Genomic DNA, 21,826 nt, shown 5'->3' on the forward strand with positions numbered 1-21,826 from the left:
ACTAGTATATAAGTCTCTTTTCTATCACATATAACACAACATCTGGCATGTTTACACTAGGGAGGAAGTTTCTCAAACAGTAACATCTAGGGCTAACGTGTGGATAAGCCAGAATGGAAGCACATCAGCATCTATCCCTGTGAAACACCGGATTGTGTGCTGAACTTCTAGAGTAAGCAAGGGATTTCCATCAAAGACCCTTTAGGAAGCCTGGTCAATAGACTATCATCTGGTCAAAACTATGAGTTCCTGGAGGAAACATATTTTCTTCTCCATTTCAAAGACACTGCATATCCTTAGAAACCCTTCATTACAGAGGGTTAGTGTTAAAAACCTCAGTGGTAGGGTATATATTATATAAGTTAAAAAATAAAAAAGAAGAAGCCCTCTAAGGCTCAAGCAAAAATATTCTACAGAGGGGAATTTTTCAGGCAGAAAGAAACAGCTACGTAAGCAACCCTTAAGGTTCTCTCCCATTGCTTTTTCTCACTTCAGGAGGCCCAGTATGGTGGTGAGAAGAACCAGAAGGCACTCAAAATTTAGGCCAGAAGGATATGGGTATGAGGAGAAAGAGATAATCCTTCCCACCTGCATGCTCCCTCTTAGGACTTTGGATCTGCCTACATGTTGAAGAAGTTTGAGTTTTAGGCTTTGGGAGCATTTCCTTAAAAATCATTGTCATGGGGGAGAAAAAAAAAGGGTACTGTTAATTCTGTCCTCACACACTCAGAGATCATTTGGTTGGGCTACATTTTATGAGGTATATTCCATAAAGATGCTGCAAAGTTCAGGTATCTGGTTTAGGAAAGAAAAAAAAAATCCCTTCTTTAATCCAAGAAATGTAATGCAAACAACTTGGGCCTGTGTCACTTAGTCTTCTAAGAAGCCTTCAAGGCTGTTAAAGACCCAGTGGTGGGAGAAACCTGATCCGGTATAGCAGGGCCAGAAGAAGCTGCGGGACCATGCAGGGACAAGGCAAGGAGTTTCGCCAGGATGTTGATCTCCTGGGTATCTACACTTCCGCCTCAGTATGATCTGAATTATTAATGAGAAAGATTAAGATACAGATTCCTTCCTTCAAGTGCCTTAGTAGTCACAGACAGGAGGTTAATTATAAGGCTAAAAGCAATCTTGGGTTGTTAGAAAAACTTAGAGGAAAACATCTTTCAATTTCTTGTTATCAATCCATCATTTTTGTCTTTAGAAATCAAGAATTTGAACAATAACAGCTGCTTTCAGAAATAAACCGCGACTTTGTGCAGCGTGTATTACCTGACGAGTTGAAATGCATTGTTAATGAGACTCGCCCGATCATTACTGCTGACTGCTGTGTGTGTTCCTTTTAAAAGGCCAGTCAAAGAGTCCCATCCATCATCCTCGTAATGCACAATGTAATAGCCATTCATGCCCACATTAAATTTGATCCATTCCACCTCTTCTGGGAGGATGAGCACATCTAGTGTAAATAAAATAAATCAAAGCTCCATTTGCTCCCTTGCCTGATGAAAGCTTTTCTGATCCGAGATTGGGCAAGTAAATTAGAGAAGAGTTTAATACTGAACAATTTGAAATCATCACTTATTTCTTTCAGAAACCAGAAAACAGCAACTCAATAGACAAAAGCTAACACTAGCTTTAGACATCAATTTTGTGAGATTTATAGATCTATGAAAAGAATGCAACTACATCTCTGGCCATACATACGATATAACCCAGTAATGTTAACAAAGTAATAGGGAATGTTCACTGGTAATCTCTCCTTTTTAGCATTGTATAATTCAACTATAATCTCTTTCTGGCAAGATGTTGGCCATTCTTCTTTGAAACCAGAATGCATTTTCAATCTTATCCTTTATGCTTTAACCAAGATAAATAGCAAAAGAAACAGCATTTTAATCCTACACATTTTCACATTCCTCCTTGAATTAAACTAGTAGTTTCCAAAATAAATTACCTGTTTTTGTTTTTAGCAAAAATCGATGGACCATGTCTGATTTGCTGGTGATGAATGTCAATGGAACATGCCACAGGTACCTAAAAGAAAGGAGAGGTGAATTGTTCATTTGTTGATTCAATTCAACAAGCAGTTATTAAATCACCTATCATGTGCCAGGCACTGGTTAGTTTAGAACAAGATAGGACCAAAACTGCTACAGCCAAGCTCTCAAAACATCCCCAGTCTGTTTTCCAGCTTTGTAGGGAGTGTCAGCTCGGGCACTATTTCCTTTTCTTGGACTCCTTGAGTAGAGCTAAGAGTTTGGACTCATGTGAACCCTGAAAGCCTTTTTACAGTGATTGGCTGATTGCATCTCAGAGGCCTAACTTCAGGAGTCATGTGCCTCCTGAATCGTGTACTAGGAAGGACACAACATCACCTCCTTGGGATTCCTGTCAATGATATGTAAGCTGAATCTGATCATGGAGAAACAGCAGAAAATCCAAACTGAAAGGCATTCTATAAAATAACTGGCCAGTACTCTTCAAAAAATGTTAATATCAAGAAGCCCAAAAAAGACTGAAGAGTTGTTTCAGAAAAAAATGAAGACCAAAATGATGCAACAACTAAATAAAATATGTGATCCTGTATTAAATCCTAAGTCAGAATTTATTTTCTATTTTGCTATAAAGATATTTTTAGGACAATTGGAAAAAGTTGAATGAGATTTATAAATAATAGTATTATATAAAGTTTATTTCCCAATTTTGATAATTGTACTGTGGCTATGGTTATATAACTGAATGTTCTTGGGTTTTTTTGTTTGTTTGTTTTGAGATGGAGTTTCGCTCTTGTTGTCCAGGCTGGAGTGCAGTGGTGCGATCTCGGCTCACTGCAACCTCCGTCTCCTGGGTACAAGTGATTCTCCTTTCTCACCCTCCTGAGTAGCTGGGACTACAGGTGCCCGCCACCACACCCAGCTAATTTTTGTATTTTTAGTAGAGATGGCGTTTCACCATGTTGGCCAGGCTGGTCTCGAACTCCTGACCTCAGGTGATCCTCCTGCCTCGGCTTCCCAAAGTCCTGGTATTAAAGGCATGAACCACCGTGACCAGCCATAAATGTTGTTTTTTAGAAAATACTATGCTGAAACATTTAGGTGTGAAGGGGAATCATGTCATCAACTTACTGTCAAACAGTTCAGAAAAACATATGCCAAGTATATACATATAGAGATATGTATATAGGTGTCTATGTAGATAGATGGTATTGATTAATCAAGATTTAAAGCCTCCTTAATCCTTTTGGGAAGATGGGGGCAGGAGTATAAGTCAACTTCACAGGATACACAGATGTAGTTGAAATATTTTAGCAATAGTGGTAAGGGCATTATTTCAAAAGCAAGGTTCCATCCTACAAGGCAGATGTTACCTAGACAACAAAACGAATTTTACTCTCAGAGCATTACCCAGTGCCCGGGGCGCCGTCAGAGCCCTTCATGTAGTGCTCTTGCTTCATGTGTACGTTCCTCCCCCTCACTGTGATGGTTATCAGGGGAAAACCCTTCTGCAGTGTCCAAGTGTTCATCATGGTTTTCACATCCAGCCCTTCCTGATGCCAGTGCTGGTGTGTACACAAAAAGGCAGACACATCACCCATTTAACCCAACTCTAAGAAAAGACAGAACACCAGCTTATGCTCAAACAGCCGCTACCAGTTGCCAACCTCCCCTCTTTGGAGCACTTTCTGATCCCTTTCTCAGTGTGACGTCCCCAGCCATCACACCTCCATCAGAGCACCAACTGTTTGCTTGTCACTTTCCTCCACTACACATATGTGTCTGGAGGACAGGTAGCATACCTAGTTCTGCCGGGCACACTTTGGGGCTGGCAATAACACTGGGCACAAAGCAGGCATGTGAATGAATGAGGGAAGAGAAGGGAGACAAAGTGCCGGGTTTTCAATACCTACCTAACTATGCTGGTTTCAGACAAGCAAGGTGGAAACACTGTTCAGTCAAGAGCCTGTGTTTCTAAAGTGAGAACACAGAGATGACCCACACTCGACAAATAGTGGGAACTCAAAACGAGCTGTTTTTTGATACTAAAAAAGCTTTTAAGAAACGATTTAAGAGGTAGTAAAGGCTGGGCGCAGTAGCTTATGCCTGTAATCCCAGCACTTTGGGAGTCTGAGGTGGGTGGATCACCTGAGGTCAGGAGTTCAAGACCAGCCTGGCGAACACGGTGAAACCTCATCTCTACTAAGAATAGAAAAATTAACCGGGTGTAGTGGCGTGTGCCTGTAATCCCAGCTACCTGGGAGGCTGAGGCAAGAGAATCGCTGGAACCAGGGAGGCAGAGGCTACAGTGAGCCGAGATCGCGCCACTGCACTCTAGCCTGGGCGACACAGTGAGACTCTGTCTCAAAAAAAAAAAAAAAGAATTAGTATAGTAAAAAGATAAAATGTGCCACAGGACAAATCTAGAAACTACTGAATAAAGCAATCTCTAGGAACAAAAAAGCCAAGAAAGTAAACATATAAAAAGAAAAAAGAAAGATAAAATTCTGTTCCATCTCCAGACTCACCCTCAGCTTCCTCTGAAAACTTCCCACAAGTCCAGATGAACAGAGACTCAGGCTGTTTTGTGACTTGATGTTATGAATACTTTATAGCTTAGCAGTTAAAAACATGAGTTAGATCTAAATTCGAATCTCTGCTCTGCAATTTACCAATCAGATGTCTTTGTATTTCATGTTCTCAACTTTAAAAATAGGGATAGTAATAGTACCCGGCTCACAGGTTTATTATGAAGAGTAAAGGAGATGATATATATAAGTGCTTAACATGTGACGGACACATGACAAGTGTTCAAGAATGCTCAGTGCCATTGTCTTTGTACAAATGCAGAGCTCTGGAAATGACTGACATATCCTTTTGACTGCTACAATGCAGCCGTAATCTGCTATAGAAACATGTCATAAATCCACTGCTTTAAAAGGGAAGCTGAAGAAATTAGTATCAGTGAGAAGCATTGCCAAAGAAAGCTCCGCAACCCTCCTGTATAGATACACTTTAAGAAAAATTGAAAAAGATTATGAGTATGGTATAGTTTAAATGCAGTCTTATCTGGAATGAGGGTGATATAATCAAGGACCTCAGAAAGTTTGGCACAGAGCTATCTTTCAAAGAATATGTAATAAAAAAATGTGCTTGGGGGAACATGTACAGATATAGAAACTTACTGAGGATGAAGATGAATGTTGACTTCTAGAGCAAAAGCCATCCATCCCTTTTACACCATCTGTAGGGCAAATCTAAATATCAAAAATAAACACATCACTCATTTCTATAGAAAACAATGATTCTCCTCAGAGGGATTAACAGGATGCAGGGAAAACAAAACAAGATGATAAGCCTGTCAATCCCAAATGCAGAGATATTCAAAGACATACTCACACTTGCCATACTATCCCACAGGTCGTCGTTTTTTGTATTTTTATAGCTATGCTTCTGGAGATACTGTACAATACCACTTTTAAATGCATCAGCACTAAGATACTCCCTTAGCATATTCAGAATACAAGCTCCCTGAAAAGATAATAGAAATAATTGTTGTCTATAGTTTCATTGCAATCTCATCTGAAATCACATATTCTTTTGCAATAAAACACATTTCTTTGAAAAGGCAACTGCAGTAACATCGTTAATGTCTGGCAATTTGTGAAACGGAGTAAGCAGGTTAAACCTGGACCTGTTTAGGCAGGAGATTTGTCTAATGTGATTGTTTATGCTCTGAGCCCACTGAGGCCCTTATTTTCTATCAGTAGCCAGACCTCCTGATGGGGCAAATTGTATCATCTGCCAACTCCCTTTGTTCACATGTGAGTGGGGATAATGGTGCAGATTAAACATTGGACCTTGAGCTACTACCTGGCTCTCCCACTGCCATTCCAGGGCAGGACTAAGGAGAGGCCAGTACAACAAAGGGGTGGAGCACTAGAGATGGAGGCAGAGGTAGATGCCAGGGAAGGAAAAGTGGATATGTCCAGGGAGCCCAAGCAGCCTTGAGCAAGGAGGGCTGATGGAGCTGGAGTCACAATGAGAGAGGGAACAAGAGTCTTCCCAGACACCCCGTATTCCTGTAAGCCATGAATTTTCAACCCAAGAAAGAACATATGAAGAATTTCCCATAAAAGAATCTTTAGGGTTATGAGCCAAACTGCAAGTTAGGCCTAAAAGAGTTAACTCCAGCCAGCACGTGTCAAGAGAGAAGGCATTCAATCTGGGTTTAACCCCACAACCTTGCCTATAACTTCTCCACCCCAGTATGTATAACTTTAGTATCTAAACTGTATCCTTATATTCAATCTACTTTTACCTTATCATAAGAAACATCATCAAACATCTCCCGGATCTGAGCAGGATTCTCCACAGGTGTAGACACAGGATGTGAGGAATTTAAAGCATCTACCTCCATTGCGTCAAAACATTTGCCAAAGAAATAATCTCCCTATTGAGACAGAAAAAAGAAAACATCACCTATGATTTACATTTAGATAAAAAATGTCAAAGGCGGGACATTTTATCTGAGGCAAGAAGTCCATACTTCACATTTTGGGGGCAACCTATTCCATATTTCCTAATATTTATGAAACAAAATAGAATTAATATATTCTAAAAACTACCCAAGAAACAATGATTTTAGTTAAACATTATAGATTTTGTTCATCTTAAATCCTTTAGAATAAAGAAAATTTCATATTAATCTAAAAATGAAACGATTATGCCTATAGCCAAACAGCAACAAAACAAGAAATTAACTGTATAGTAATTTCAACATTTCCAATCATTGTCTGTGCTGTTTTAGAGCAAAGATACTTACCTTTAAAAACATATAATGAAATTAAATGGAGAACCTTAACCAGCTTTATTAGAGCACATTAGCTCAACAGGATAATATGTATCCATAATCATTTTTATTACTAAAGATTATGTAGAAACATAAGAAAATACTTATGATTATAAAGCAATACTGATATGTACTTTCTAATTATGTACACAGGCAGTTGAAAATAGGCAGTAATAAATATTCACAAATGTATATTTTAAATAATGTATACAGGCAGATGAAAATAGGAATAAATATTTGCAAATGAAAAGAATCATTGGAGTAGGATTAAAAAATTTTTACATAAGTTTAATTTTGCTATATGTGATTTTCTTAAGTTAAATGTGATGATTTAAAAAATAAACCATATAGCAGTTCCAAAGCAATAAATTTGTGATCCAGAAGCCTAGGTTGTTATACAATCAAATGTGCAGTTACCTTAAGTATAACTCATTTGATTTGGCAAGTAGCATCCTATTGAGATATCAGTAATCTGTACCTAATAATTCTGCAATGAGCAACCTGAAGGTTGGGAAAATCAAATGGAACATTTAGGCTGCCATTATTTCTATTTCTTTGATATTAAGAAAGATAAAATTGGACAATTTATAATCATAGATTCACAACTGAGTTTGTAAATAAGTCTTTGTGATATATCTTGAAAGTTCACTAGCATTTTTGAAACACGATTCATATCTAAACTGTCAAGGAAGTTATCAATGAAATATTTTTATATGTTCTATAATCAAAGATTAGTAAATATTTTCCAGCAATATTGAACAAAACAACAAATTAACCTAAAATGTGAAGGATAAATAACTACTTACAACTTTCAGTTCAGGATGGGTCACACTGACAGACACAAACTCCATAAATTTGGCAAATCCTTCATTTAGCCAAAGATCATTCCACCATTCCATAGTGACCAGGTTCCCAAACCACTAAAAGCACAACATAAGCCATAAACAAAGACATTCAGAAAGAAGTATATTTTAGATGTCTAATATAAGTTTATGAATGTTAACATATATTTACAGGACCAATATTTAATCAAGGTAAAAATAAAAAAGTTCAACATGCATTGTAAGACATAAAAACAAATGCTTTGGAGAAACAATTTTTCCTATTAAAAAAAGGCAAAGTAAAAATTACAATATTTAAATAGCCTTATATGTCCCATAAAAGCAATATAAATGTAGTTTATACTTTATTAGAAGTGTGAATGAGCTTGTACCTGGTGGGCCAGTTCATGGGCCACAGTCATTGTGATGCCAAGCTTACTTGATGCAGAAGACTTTTCTGCATCAAACAACAGAGCAGATTCTCTATATGTTGTCAGTCCCCAGTTTTCCATAGCACCAGACTGAAAGTCGGGAATAGCAGCAAGATCTTGGGAAGGAAGTAATAAAATACATTACCAGTCTCTAAGCTACACATTCGCCCAAACACACTAATCTTTAGAATGGATAGATGTTTGAACCAGCTGCCCATGCATAATCATGGAGCTCTAGACTGGAAGAACCTTTCACAATGGAGAAAAAGAGGCTTAGTGACTCAGCATCACTTTGCTATAAATGTGGCAAAGTCAGACTTGCATCTCAGGCCTTTTTTTTTTTTTTTTTTTTTTTGGAAACAGGGTCTCACTCTGTCACCCATACTGGAGTGCATTTGCAGTGGCGTAATTATACCTCACTGCAGCCTCAACCTCCCAAGCTCAGGTGATCCTCCCATCTCAGCCTCCCAAGTAGCTGGGACTACAGGAGTGCACCTCCACACTCAGCTAATATTTTTGTATTTTTGTGGAAACAGGGTTTTGCCATGTTGCCCAGGCTGGCCTCAAACTCCTGGGCTCAAGTAATCCACCTGCGTGGGCCTCCCAAAGTGCTGAGATTACAAGACATGCGCCACCGTGCCTGCCTTTTCAGGCCTCTTGACTCCATTTCTAACCTTCTGATGAGGAGTTTGGAAATTGAAAAACTTAACAATTACAATAATCCATTCTATTTTGGATGCCCAAGACCCACATATACCTAAAAAATCAAACATACAATAGTTTTAAGGGCTCATGTAAGAAAGAAAATGCAGATTGTCTTACACTATATAAATTTATTCATTCAAAACAGTTTGTTGAACATCCTCTGGGTTCCTGCCAAGCAGGTGCCAGTAAAGAAAAAATGTAGCCTCTTCCCTCTGCTGTCTGCCCACTAATAAAATCAGAAGGCAAAAGAGTCCCCATGCCATATGCCTCAAGAACTCTATGAAGATCTGCTTTCTTCACTATCACTAGAAGTTACTGTACTCATCAAGGGTGAGGAGATGCTCAGAAAGATCAACCGCAGGTTTGTCACTTGCTAGGGTTTTTGTGGCTTGAGGGGCTGCTGAGGCAACCACAGCGATGTGCCAATTATAATGACACATCTATGACTGTGTTCATCAAATGTCATGTGTAATATCTGTGCAAAATCTCTACCTTGTTTGGGTAGGGGATACGGTATGCTGAAATAATCCTCATAAAATTCTAGAAGAGTCACCGCAGCATCCAGTGCATAATCTGCTTGATTTATCTTGTCTGGCACAGCATAAACAGAAACCTAAAGAGAAAGGCACAAGAAAGGAATTCAAATATCTTAAGTGGCTTCTCTCCCCACATTGTGTAGAAGACTGACATTAATGTCTTCATATTGTGGGATATGGTTGCCAATATTAAAGAAAATAATTGGGAATTCCATTTCTTGCATTAATACTGACTGTTCCGGATTAATCCTCCTTCTGAAAACAACAACAAATGCTGGATAACATATATAAAGTGTTCTTAAATGTGTTTATAAGATGGCAAATGAGAAAGAAAGATTTAGAGGCAAAAGTGAAATGACAGTTAGACCCTCTGATGTCAGGAGAGCACTGCAGCCAGCTTTAGCCCTGCCGGCACTAGCCCAACACAGCTGGACTTGAGCTTTAGTTCTTATGTCACTGAAGGACTCAGGTGTTAAGAGACCAAGTCCAGGGCCTGCGCAAAGTAGAAAGTCTAACAGGACATGCAACCCCTGCATAAAGCTAGTACCCAAAGGCCAGGCCTTTAATGTAAAGGTAAACTAGAAATAACTACCCTTTCTCAAGGAAACTACAAGTAAAGTGATCCCTGGACCAGTAAGTACTCCCAGACACTCTGCAAGAGCAAATGCAATTTCTCGCTGGAATAATCCACTTTAGACTCAGGCAACATAAGCTCACAAACATAATTCATAATACAAACAAGGAAACAAGATACCATAAGCAAGAGCCAGCAGAAACAATAAACCACAAAATCAGATACATAAAGAATTCAGATAAAACAATTACCAGACACGGATATATAATATGTATGCTTAATGTGTTTAAAGAAATGAAAGAATTAAAACTATTAATATAGATTAGACATTATTAAAATAATCATTTCTAAGAGATTCAGATAAGTGGCAAAACAATGGGCAGGTGTTTTGCTGATAGTTTCACTGCTGAATTAAGAATGTTCCCTTCATCCGAGTCTCAAGCGTCACCTACAAATCCCCAGGTAAGTAAAGATACCTCCACAAGAATAAGAAATCTCAGCACTAGAGGAACACAAAGCAATTCAGCAAGGAATCCCCATCTATTCAGGCCTCAGTGAAAACCAGCACAAATACATAAGGTATCTTCAAACAAAGCATCCCTTCCTCCCCTCAGAAAAACCTGTTTGCATTCTGAGCTACGGCACACAGTTGTATAGGTTGCCCACTATGCAACGGTACCCAAATGAGGAACAAGTGTGCCTTGAAACAAGATTTTTCTCTCCAGCATTCCAGTGTACCTGACCCAAAGTCTCTGGCCATTCCAAGCAGGTTGCTCTATCTTCCTTACCATAGCCAGAAATCCTCCGCCAGATAGTAACATTTACTTCCAAACTGCAGAAAGCCATAACCAGAAGCAACCTTATAGACCACTGCAGGATCTAGTCCAAGTTATACCTTCCAAAGAAGTAAATACTAAATTTCAGAGGGAATAGGGCCAAGGTCAGAGAGTCAGTGAAGTGACTGCGGTGAAGCCAGGATCACGACTCAGGCCAGGCCACACTCTCTCCACGTTGTTGTTATTAGAACCTCACTATACAAATGAGCGCCCGTGACAACAGGCTGGCCAACATCCTGGTTTGCCTGAGATTGAGGAGGTTCCCAGGATGCAGGACTTCCAGGATTTTGGTATTTGGTTTTATCTTTGTTTGTTTGTTTAGAGACATGGTTTTGCTCTGTTGCCCAGGCTGGAGTGCACAATCATACCTCATTGAAGCCTCAAACTCCTGGGCTCAAGGGATCCTCCCTAGTAGCTAGGACTAGTAGCAGGCACAAGGAACCATGCCTGGCTAAGTTTTTTATTTTATTTTTTGCAGAGACAGGTTCTCACTATTTTGTCCAGGCTGGTCTCAAACCCCTGGCCTCAAGTGATTCTTCCACCTCAGCCTCCCAAAGTGTTGGGTTTATGTTGGGTTTACAGGCACGAGCCACTGCGCTCAACCAGACTTCCAGTTTTAAAACCAGTTCCAGGCAAACCAGAACAAGCTGGTCACCATATGTGACAGTCATAGGCTCACCTTGACTCCACTCTTGGTTATCTTGCTGACAGACTCAAAATCTGAAATAATGAAGGCCACCAGATAGGTGCTCATCTTCACAGTGACATCAAAATGGTCTTCTATGAGTCCTTCAGCAACAGTCACAGATTTCACCTAAAATCAGAATAATTCAAATTATCGAGTAATCCAATTATCCAATACAGTGAACATGAGAAATTTCCTAATTATCAGACATAATATTAAAAGTGTATCAATCCCAGCACTTGGGGAGTCCGAGGTAGGCAGATTGCTTGAGCTCAGGAGTTTGCGACCAGCCTAAGCAACATGGTGAAACCCTATCTCTACAAAAAAAATACAAAACTTAGTCCTGCTGGTGGTGCGTGCCTGTAGTCACAGCTACTGGGGAGGCTGAGGTGGGAGGATGGCTTGAGCCTGGGAGGTGGAGGTTGCAGTGAGCCAAGATTGAGCCACTGCACTCCTGCCTGGATGACAGAGCCAGACTCTGTCTAATGATGCTTCTATAATTACTTTAAAAGTTATCTTTCCAATATCTAATTATAATTTAGATATTAATGTCAAACAGTTCTACTCAATTTCTTTTTTATTGAGATACAATTCATATACCATAAAACTTACCATTTTAAAGTTTACAATACAGTGTAAATCCACATTTGGCATATGTGGATTGATAACATGGATGAGACAAAGCAAAACTGAGATTGTGAGTTTTGCCAAGATGTGGCTGATCCACTTGTCCTTAAATACAGGTTTGAGAATTATCTGGCAACGCAATGTTGAGCTGTTGAGCATATATGCAACGGGGAAAATATACAACCCTGTAGTACCTAAAAGAGCTTCTGTTCTTCTGTATAATTGAAAGTAACCTGGGTCGGACACGGTGGCTCACGCCTGTAATCCCAGCACTTTGGGTGGATCACGAGGTCAGGAGATTGAGACCATCCTGGCTAACATGGTGGAACCCCATCTCTACTAAAAATATGAAAAATTAGCCGGGCGCGGTGGCGGGCGCCTGTAGTCCCAGCTACTTGGGAGGCTGAGGCAGGAGAATGGCGTGAACCCAGGAGGCAGAGCTTCCAGTGAGCCGAGATCACGCCACTGCACTCCAGCCTGGACGACAGAGCAAGACTCCGTCTCAAAAAAAAAAAAAAAAAGAGATTTGCTTCATTGGAATCACCTTTTTAAGTGCAATCAGAGAGTAAGGGTGGGGTATGGTTGATGGAGGTACAGTCTTAGAGGTCTGCCCCTAAAGAAGAAAGTCTAACACCTCAGCAATGAAAAGCACGGAGATGGAAAAAGAACCAGCCAGAATTAGCCGAGTGAAACCATGGTCATGGGCATTTTTCCTGTAATCCTATACTCACCTCTATTGCTCTGCCCTCATCTTTTTTTGTTGTTTTGTTTTGAGAGATGGGGCCTTGCTATGTTGCCCTGGCTGGTCTTGGACTCCTGAACTCAAGAAATCCTCTTCTTCTGCCTCTCAAAGTGTTAGGATTACAACCATAAGCCACCTCACCTGGCCCTCATCCTTCTTAATACACATCAACCACCAACTTCTGGTCACCATTTGGTCATTCAAACCAACTCTGCTACCCAGCCTAAGATTACTCATAAAGGAGCCCAAATCATCTTTTCTTTTTAAATACATTCTGCTTCTGCCTACCTACAACAAAAATTTCCTTTTTTTTTTTTTTTTGAGATGGAGTCTCACTCTGTCACCCAGGCTAGAGTGCAATGGCACGATCTTGGCTCACTGCAACCTCCACCTCCCGAGTTCAAGTGACTCTCCTGCCTCAGCCCCCCAAGTAGCTAAGATTACAGACATGTGCCACCACACCCAGCTAATTTTATATTTTTAGTAGAGACAGGGTTTTACCATGTTGGCCAGGCTGGTCTTGAACTCCTGACCTCAGGTGATCCACCTGCCTCAGCCTCCCAAAGTGCTGAGATTACAGCCATGAGCCACCTCACCTGGCCAAAAATTTCCATTCTCGAGTTGTGTTAGTTATTAGGAAAATAACCTGATTAAATTAATTCAAATTTAAATGTGATTAATTTCTGCCCCATGCCCAAAAGCTTCAATGTTCCAATGGTATATATTTTGTTTTTCTGGTTTCCAAAAAGATCTTTTGAGACCCCATTGTTCTCCCCTCAGCTCAATATCTGCAGCCTGAGGTCAGGCTACTCGTATTAGATTTCTGTTAGTGAGAGGTGTTCCCATCCAAAGGAACAACATTGCATTAGAACTTTTCCTATCATCAAAAACAAAAGAAGTTTTCCTGTCTTCACTAAGTGGATCCTGGATATCCATGGATTTAGACTGTAGCAACTTCGTGGAGCTTCCAAAGCTCCAGGCCTTCCTTCTGAAAGCCTACAAATTTCTCCACTAATCCTGTTTGGTCCTTCAGTCTCTCTCCTGTCTCCTTCCCATCCCTGATCCTTTATTCTCCTAGAACTTTGATTCACCAAGTAAAGAACTCACTTCTGTCCCAGGGAGTAATACCACAATACTGGGGGAGAGGACTATATTTTGAAAAAGCACATCCTGTATCTTAAATTTATATTAGGAAAATAGCGTAATTGTTTCTTGTGTTTTCATATACAAGGGTGGGAGTGGGGACAGAAGTTCTTGCCTGGTAGGAATTTGCAGAAGAGTGATTTTTACAGAGGATAGCCCTCTGGCTTGAGGTGGGAGATCCGAATCTTGTTTGAGGAAGGCATCCTTATGGTATGAAGGCAGGTAGGTATAGAGTTTTAAGGTTGAGAAGCACCATACTAGAGGTCAGTCTGTGGCTCTCGGTATCTCTCCATGCTAAGATACTGCTTTCCCAGTCAGCACAGGGACAAAGCTGTTCATCCCTCAGGACTCTAGGCAAAGACTATTCTACCCTGAGTCTCATCCCTAATGAGTTTCTCTGAACAAAGGATGTGCTTCCAGGAGGTGCAGATATGACGGCCCAGCTGATGCTTTTCTAAACTATCAGAATCAAAGGATGATGGCACTTACTGAACAGTTTTATTCATTTGGCATGGTCATCTTTTAGTCACTTTTAAAAATCAGAGGGAATGCTGTCCACATCCGCATTGAGATTGGGGAATAATAATTTCCCTCGGGAAGCTAAGCTATCTATCATGACTTACCTTCAGCACCATAATATTTGGAAAAGATTATTTTTATTCTCTTTTTCTGTCTACCCAATTTTGTACGTTCAGTTACAAATTATATAACGAATATTACTATATAGTATATGTAAATTATAGAAAATAACTATATGCTAAAAATATGGCCTTATTGACAAAGCATTACCTTTAAAATCATTTTAAAAGATCGTATGAGAAAATGAGGGTGAAAGTGCTTTGCGAAGGGCACTAATATTTAAACGTGGCCTGAATTTCTTATACCACCTCCCTCCTACTGGCATGTATAACCTGGAATGGCACTGTTACTGAAATCTTGCATTTTTAGGGGCAATTTTTACTTTGATTACATATAATTATGGCTTGAAACAAAAGCATAGGTTATAAATGAAAAGTTATTAATGATCTGCCAGGCAATAAAACAAAACAGGTGACCCAATGTTGACTGTCACTGGGGTAATGCAAGTCACAGAGAATCAGTAGATTTTCCTGTAGAAAATACACAGGAGTGCAGACTCACCAATGGCATATTGGAGATGGCCAGGTGCCTTGGCTCTCTTCTAATTTTGATTGAGAAACTTGCTTTGAAGGCAGGTTCATCAAAGCAGGGAAAGGCCATTCTAGCTGCAGTGGGTTCAAATTGTGTTGATGCAAGTATCCTAAAATTAAGGCAAGTGAAATAAAAATTGAGCATGAAGCACCAGGAACTCTAAAACAGGTGTTTGCTTTTTAATTCGTAAAGCTACTATAAGATTGATGGATTTTACTACTAAAAAATATTTTACATGACAAAAACTATCATAAACTAAGTTAAAAGACAAGTTAGACTGGGCATGGTCACAGTGGCTCATGCCTGTAATCCTAACACATTTTTGGGAGGCTGAGGTGGGAGGATTACTTGAGCCCAGGAGTGTGAGACCAACCTGGGCAACATGGTAAAACCCCATCTCGACCAAAAATGCAAAAATTAGCCAGGCATGGTGGTGCATGCCTGTAGTCCCAGCTACTCGGGAGGCAGAGGTGAGAGGATGGTTTGAGCCCAGGAGGCAGAGGTTTCAGTGACCTGAGATTGCGCCATTGCACTCCAGCCTGGGCAACAGAACCAGACTCTATCTTGAAAAAAAAAAAAAAAAAAAGTTAAAAAGAAAAAGTAAAAAACTGGGAAAATTCATTTAAGAAGTATGTGAGGAAGACTTAATAGCCTTAACAGATAGTGAGATCCTAAAAATGTGTAAAAGAATACCCAATGGTGGCTCATACCTGTAATCTTGGCACTTTGAGAGGCCAAGGCGGGTGGATCACGAGGACAGGAGTTCGAGACCACCCTGGCCAACACGGTGAAACCCCATCTCTACTAAAAATACAAAAATTAGCCAGGCGTGGTGGTGCACGTCTGTAATCCCAGCTACTCAGGAGGCTGAGGCAGGAGAGTCGCTTGAACCTGGGAGGCAGAGGTTGCAGTGAGCCAAGTTCACGCCACTGCACTCCAGCCTGGGTGACAGAGCAAGACTCCATCTTGACAAAAAAAAAAAAAAGTCCCCAACAACCAAGGGAATCTCAGGCAAAGTCAAAGGTCATAAACAGGCAACTCATAAAAGAAGAACCTACAAATCATTAACAAACATATCAAAAGCTGCTCAACTTCCTTAATCAAAGTTACATAAATTAAAAAGAGATATCACTTGGGGACCTTTTTTGCTCTAAAAAGACTGCCAATATACAGAATTGGTGAGGGGTAAGAAAAAATGACAAGGTTTATCAAAAATTTATAGGCTCTTTGGGGCTTACCAGTTTTACTTCTAGGCATTTATCCTAAAGAAATAATTTACAAAGATGTTCATCAAAGTGTTGTTGATACTGAAAAATTGGAAATAATTTCATTTCCTTTCCCAAGGTATTAAAGATATTAACGTACAACTATGTATTTTAATAAAATCATTAAAATGATGTCTAGTAATACTCATTTATATAAAACATCTCCCCAACATATAAGTTAAAAAATGTCCTTTGTAAAAGAGAAAATATAATAATTCCATTTATATAAAATAACACATATGCATATCCAGAAAGAAGTCTGTGACAATATTCCACTGAAATAGAAGTAGTGGTTAGTTCAGGGGGCTATGAGTGAAATAAATTTTACTTTTTTACCTTGATAAAATAATATGGAATTTGAAAAATAAATTAGTACAATCTACTAACAAATAAAATTCCATTTTAAAACTGAGCATAAAATCTCCCCCAAATAAGTCTCCTCCTTAAAAACAGAACCAAAGCAAGATGAGTAGAGATCTCTAAAGAAGTTTTAACTGAGATAAAAGTATTTCCTCTAATAGGCTGCTAATAGGATTTGCTGAAGTCCTAACCTGTAGCATCTGTGCACGTGACCTTATTTGGACATAGGGTCTTTACAAGTATCATGGAGTGAAGAAGAGGCCACCAGGCTGGGCCTTAATCTGGTATGTCTGGTTTCCTTATAAGAAGATGGAGACTGGGACACAGTGAAATAGAATGGCCATGCGACTAACAGAGGGAGAGACTAGAATGATGCAGGTGCTAGGCATGGAGTACCAGGGATCCACGGCCACCACTAGATGCTAGGAAGATGCAAGGAAGGATTCTACCCAGAGTCTGGAGGGAGCACCGGCCTGCTGACACCTTGATTTCAGACTTCTAACCTCCACACCTGAGAGAGAATACATTTTGCTGTTTATAGCCACCCAGTCTGTGGTACTTTGTTACAACAGCCCTAAGAAACTAATGCATAGGTCAGGAAAATTAAACGTTTATTATGTCTCAGAAATCGAACTAAATAAACAAATAGATATTTACTCTGATAGAGCTGGGGGAAAGAAAATTGATTAAAATAGTATTTTAAAATGAGATTTAAAAAGCAAGGGAAAAAGCCATTTTTAACACTATAAAGAAGATGCAAAAGCAAAACCGAAGAAAAAGTTCAACAATAAAGGGAATTTTAAAAGACAATCAATCTGAAATAATGAATTTAGCGTGGGCAGCATTTGCAGTTTAAAAGAAAAAGAGAAAAAAAAATACCTCAGTTCCCCTTCCTTGGTTCTGTAGGTGCTTTTGTAAAATCCGTGGAAAGTCTCCGAAAGATTGCCAGCATAGTGAATGACAACTGTGTACGGGAGCCCGACAAGGAGGGGCTCGGGAGCCAGCAGCGCGATTTGCTCCTGAGCGGGGTGTTCCAGGACCTGCAGGGGTTCTTCGGATAGCCTCTCTCCAGCTCCCTTCCTGAGGATGGCCCTAGATATCTGCAGGTGGTGACTATGCAGGATGATGGTGCTGGTGGGCTGATTGGCTGTGATTTCTACTTCCGTGGTTCCCCAGAAGGTCAGCGTGGTAAGGTTTGCATGGATCAAGAGATCATAATGAACTGGGATGACGTACTCAGGAAGTCGTATTTTATTCCAAGGAAATGGCGTCCCATCACTACCTTTTGGAGATGCTTCACTGCTCTGACACCATGAAGGAGTGCACACAGTTAAGACAGCCAACAGTGAGCCAACAAGTAGAAATGACATGGTTGCAAGGGACCATTTGAGGGACAGAAACACCATCTTCTTGCTCTAACTACCTAGTGGCACAAATGTACAAAAGCAAAAATACATGTCATTAGAATGTTATTGACACAGCATAATTTCCGAATGTATCCACCCAGCATTCACAGAAATAGGCATAAACTTCCAAAAGTACTAGGTCTTTTCCTGAAAGCAAAAAGACCTTCCCTATGTTATGGTTTCATATAAGAAAGATGTTTACGGTTAGCAACAATCATTAACACCTGCTAGAAATCATCATTTGATGTTCAAAGTTTAAATTAACTCTACCTGTCAGCGTTCTTGGTTGAAAGCAACCGAACAAGCTCTGGCTGATGTAGGCAGAAAAGGAATCATTAGGAGATCCTGAGTGGCTCACTAAATGGGTCACAGAGTTGCAGGACATCTGGGAAACCAGGCTCATGAAACAAGCAAAACCAGAACCATATCAGAGGAACATCTGATCAAGCTACCACTCCCCTTTGACACTGGACCTCGGAGAAAGCCACCGTAGTACCCTGGAAATCAAATGCTGACATGGTGGCAGCCACCACTAGAACGAGGTCTCCACTTCTCCTGTGAGTATAAGTGACGGTAACCTTTAATAACATCAGTGTCTTCCTCAAATTGTCATGCCAAAAGTTAAGTACATATTTATTTAGCCAGGAAGAGCTTAAAGAGTTTAATTTTCCCAGTAGTTTGTGGCAAACGTATCAATCACCTGGATTGATTTTAAAGACATAAAAGCAATGTGAATTTTAAGCCGGGCATGGTGGCTCACACCTGTAATCCCAGCACTTTGGGAGGATGAGGTGTGCAGATCACAAAGTGAAGAGATAGAGACCATCCTGGCCAACACAGCAAAATCCCGTCTCTACTAAAAATACAAAAATTAGCTGGGTGTGGTGGCACACACCTGTAGTCCTAATTACTTGGGAGGCTGAGGCAGGAGAATCGCTTGAACCTGGGAGGCAGAGTTGTAGTGAGCTGAGATTGTGCCACTGCACTCCAGCCTGGCGACACAGCAAGACTCTGTCTTAAAAAAAAAAAAAAAAAAAAAAAAAAAAAAAGGCAATGTGAATTTTAAGGGAGTTGGCAAACCATGCCCCAAGAATCAAACACAAGTTTTTATTTCTTTTATACAAACACACCTTTCTAATGGGTGTTTGCCAAGAGGGACCCATACCAGGTGAATGCAAGTGATTGGCCCAAACTCCTCTTGTTCCAGTTGGGAAAAGTAGCAACCTTACAATGTGGATCCCTCCAAGTGTTCACAGTACATGGAATTTTCCCTCTCTGAGATGTCAAGTTTCCTAACTCTGGCTGCATATTAACGTAACCTGGGAAGCTTTTAAAATTTTCAATGCCTGGGTCCTTATTGACAACAATTAAACTGGAATCTATGGTGATAAGATCGGGGTATGGTTTTATGGATTGTTTAATTTCTGGCTTTTGGTTTTTTTTAAAAAAAAAAAAAACTGTCCAGAGATTTTACTGAGAAGCCAAGGTTGAAAAGCTCATCCTTGCCAAACCCTGGCTTTCCCCCTTCAACTCTATGTGATGGGATACTAATTCACGGCAATGGCTGAATGCCTTCCCTAACCCCTCACTTCCTTGCTCCCTTCCCAAATGCACAGCTCAAGGGAATTCCCTTCTCCTCACCTCCGGAGCAATCTGGAGGCTAAACAGTAAGGATACCTACACATTAGAGAGAGTCTTGGAAATCTCATAATCCCAGTTCAAAAGGCACCACCCAGGTGAGACAGGAAGTGTGAACAGGGAGAACATTTTTTTTCCCTTGAAGTTGGGGAACTAGAGAGTAAATGGAACTTGTGTTTTGCTTTCCATATAGAATTACTGGCAGCAACAGCTTAATGAGCACTGCCCTTGCCCCAGGATGGGATCCAGAGGACTCTGTGAAGGTGGCAGGTTCAAGCATGTAAGGACTCTGCAAGTCCCCGAGACCTCTCCAACAGCCCCAGAGGAGATCTAGAAATTCCAACTCGTTATGAGCTGACAGAAAGGCTGATGGGCTGCGGAAGGGGTTGGTACTAGGACCTTGGATCAGAGGCTTTTCAGGGTTGGGTCCATGAGGGGGCCAAAGAGAAACAGTTATGTCTCAAGGAGGATGCAGTGCATGAGTGGGGCTTGGTAAAAACTCCATGTAGTGAATAAAGGGCATCACTAATAAATGCTCTTATTAATCCCAAACAGTAGGCTACATCCAAGATTCTGTGATCATATTCGTGTGTTTGGCTCTTCCCCTGAAAAATTAGCTCTTGTTTGGCTTTGCTTCCAATAGTAAGTGTTCCAATTTGAAACATGGCATTTCATGGTTCTGGCTGGTCTCCTAGGGTCTGGTTTTACTAACAATTTTCTGAAAGGGATGCAGTTAAAAAAAAAGAAAGCTCTCAAAAACAGTAGTCTACTCAATAGAAGCAGCTCTTCCCAAGAGAAGTACAATTCTCTTTGAAGTTACACTCCACTAACACTTAAAGGAATAGAAGCCAAAGAGGAAAAAGAACTAATATTTACTAAGCTCCTCCAAAATGCCAGGCACTTTACACATGCTCACGCTAATAGCCTATTATTCTCATTCAAGGTGGGGTAACTGAAGCAAAGAAACATTCATGTAACTTTGCTAAGTTCACACAACTTGTTGGAATGCAATCCACATCTGTGTGAGTGTAAACTCCCTGCTTTTTCAGCTTCACCAAGATCCCTTTTTTTTTTTTGAGATGGAGTCTCGCTCTGTCTCCCAGGCTGGAGTGCAGTGGCGCGATCTTGGCTCACTGCAACCTCTGCCTCCCTTCCTTTTATTGGGGCACTATAGTATACGAAATAGATCATCAAGAAGTAATTGAGGTTCTTCCAGAATTTTCTGAACAATGAAATTAACAAGCACTGTTGGTAAATAATAAAAATGCTGGATTAATTTGAAAAAAAAAAAAAAAAGTACTAGAATGTTTCCATTCAGGCCGCACCTGAAAATGTGCTACTTATACTAATTCCAAATCCTCAAAGAAGAGACAATTGTGCCCAATTTTCAAGTTTTTTGTTTTGTTTTGTTAATTGTTGACCACGTCCTGAGTTCAGAGCGAATCCTCTGGGTGTTTAATAGGAAACAGATAATTTCTTTCTGAACCTAGCCTACACAAAGAAATCCAAAAGCGTGAGGAAGTGTGTACTCTTCCTCTTCCCCTCATGGAATTAACTTTGTAGGCCCACCTGGCCAGTGAGGCACCCAGATAGGAAACTTTGAATTTGCGTCAACAGAGGTGCTTTATCTGAATAAAACCCAGCCAGAGCCAGAGCGAAGGGGAGGGAGAGAATTGCCGACCAGAAGAACAGGAGAAGCAGGGAGGGAAGTGGCCTGAAGGACACACACGGCCCGCGCATCCCACCCGACCAGAGTCGTTAACCCAAAGCCTCTGGGTTTCTCTGGCAGCTATGGGCAGGTGCCCTCCTCAGCCCGAGCCAGCCGCCCGCCCCACCGCGCCTTTTGGCCTCGCGCGGGCGTCGGTGGCCTGCAGGACTGGCAGGCATCCAGGCGCTAGGCGGAGTGCGGAGGGAGGCTCCCGCCGGCGGAACAGCGGGGAGACCCGCGGAGCATGCGCACCGGCCACGCGCCCGGAGGGACAGGGAGAGGGACCGGCAGGGGTGGGCCCACCGCCGACCCGCCGGGCACCCCGCGGACTCG

The 21,826-nt window shown here is 40.8% G+C and overlaps 1 protein-coding gene across 1 annotated transcript in view; it reads right to left on the reverse strand.

Moving 5' to 3' along the window:
• The window catches only part of ERAP1 (endoplasmic reticulum aminopeptidase 1), a 33,513-nt gene that overhangs the window by 11,245 nt on the left and 442 nt on the right, over window positions 1–21,826 (reverse strand). Inside the window, exons 2-13 of the mRNA XM_003277193.4 lie at window positions 17,621–18,164; window positions 15,087–15,225; window positions 11,429–11,563; window positions 9,296–9,416; window positions 8,060–8,214; window positions 7,653–7,766; window positions 6,316–6,447; window positions 5,394–5,525; window positions 5,180–5,251; window positions 3,405–3,559; window positions 1,955–2,034; window positions 1,273–1,456 (exon numbers count right to left, since the gene is read on the reverse strand). Coding sequence (XP_003277241.2) covers window positions 1,273–1,456; window positions 1,955–2,034; window positions 3,405–3,559; window positions 5,180–5,251; window positions 5,394–5,525; window positions 6,316–6,447; window positions 7,653–7,766; window positions 8,060–8,214; window positions 9,296–9,416; window positions 11,429–11,563; window positions 15,087–15,225; window positions 17,621–18,147 — 1,946 coding nt within the window. The 5' untranslated portion in view covers window positions 18,148–18,164. The remainder of the gene's footprint in view (window positions 1–1,272; window positions 1,457–1,954; window positions 2,035–3,404; window positions 3,560–5,179; window positions 5,252–5,393; window positions 5,526–6,315; window positions 6,448–7,652; window positions 7,767–8,059; window positions 8,215–9,295; window positions 9,417–11,428; window positions 11,564–15,086; window positions 15,226–17,620; window positions 18,165–21,826) is intronic.

This window comes from Nomascus leucogenys, chromosome 2 (assembly GCF_006542625.1).
Source record: "Nomascus leucogenys isolate Asia chromosome 2, Asia_NLE_v1, whole genome shotgun sequence".
Classification (NCBI taxonomy): Eukaryota; Metazoa; Chordata; class Mammalia; order Primates; family Hylobatidae; genus Nomascus; species Nomascus leucogenys.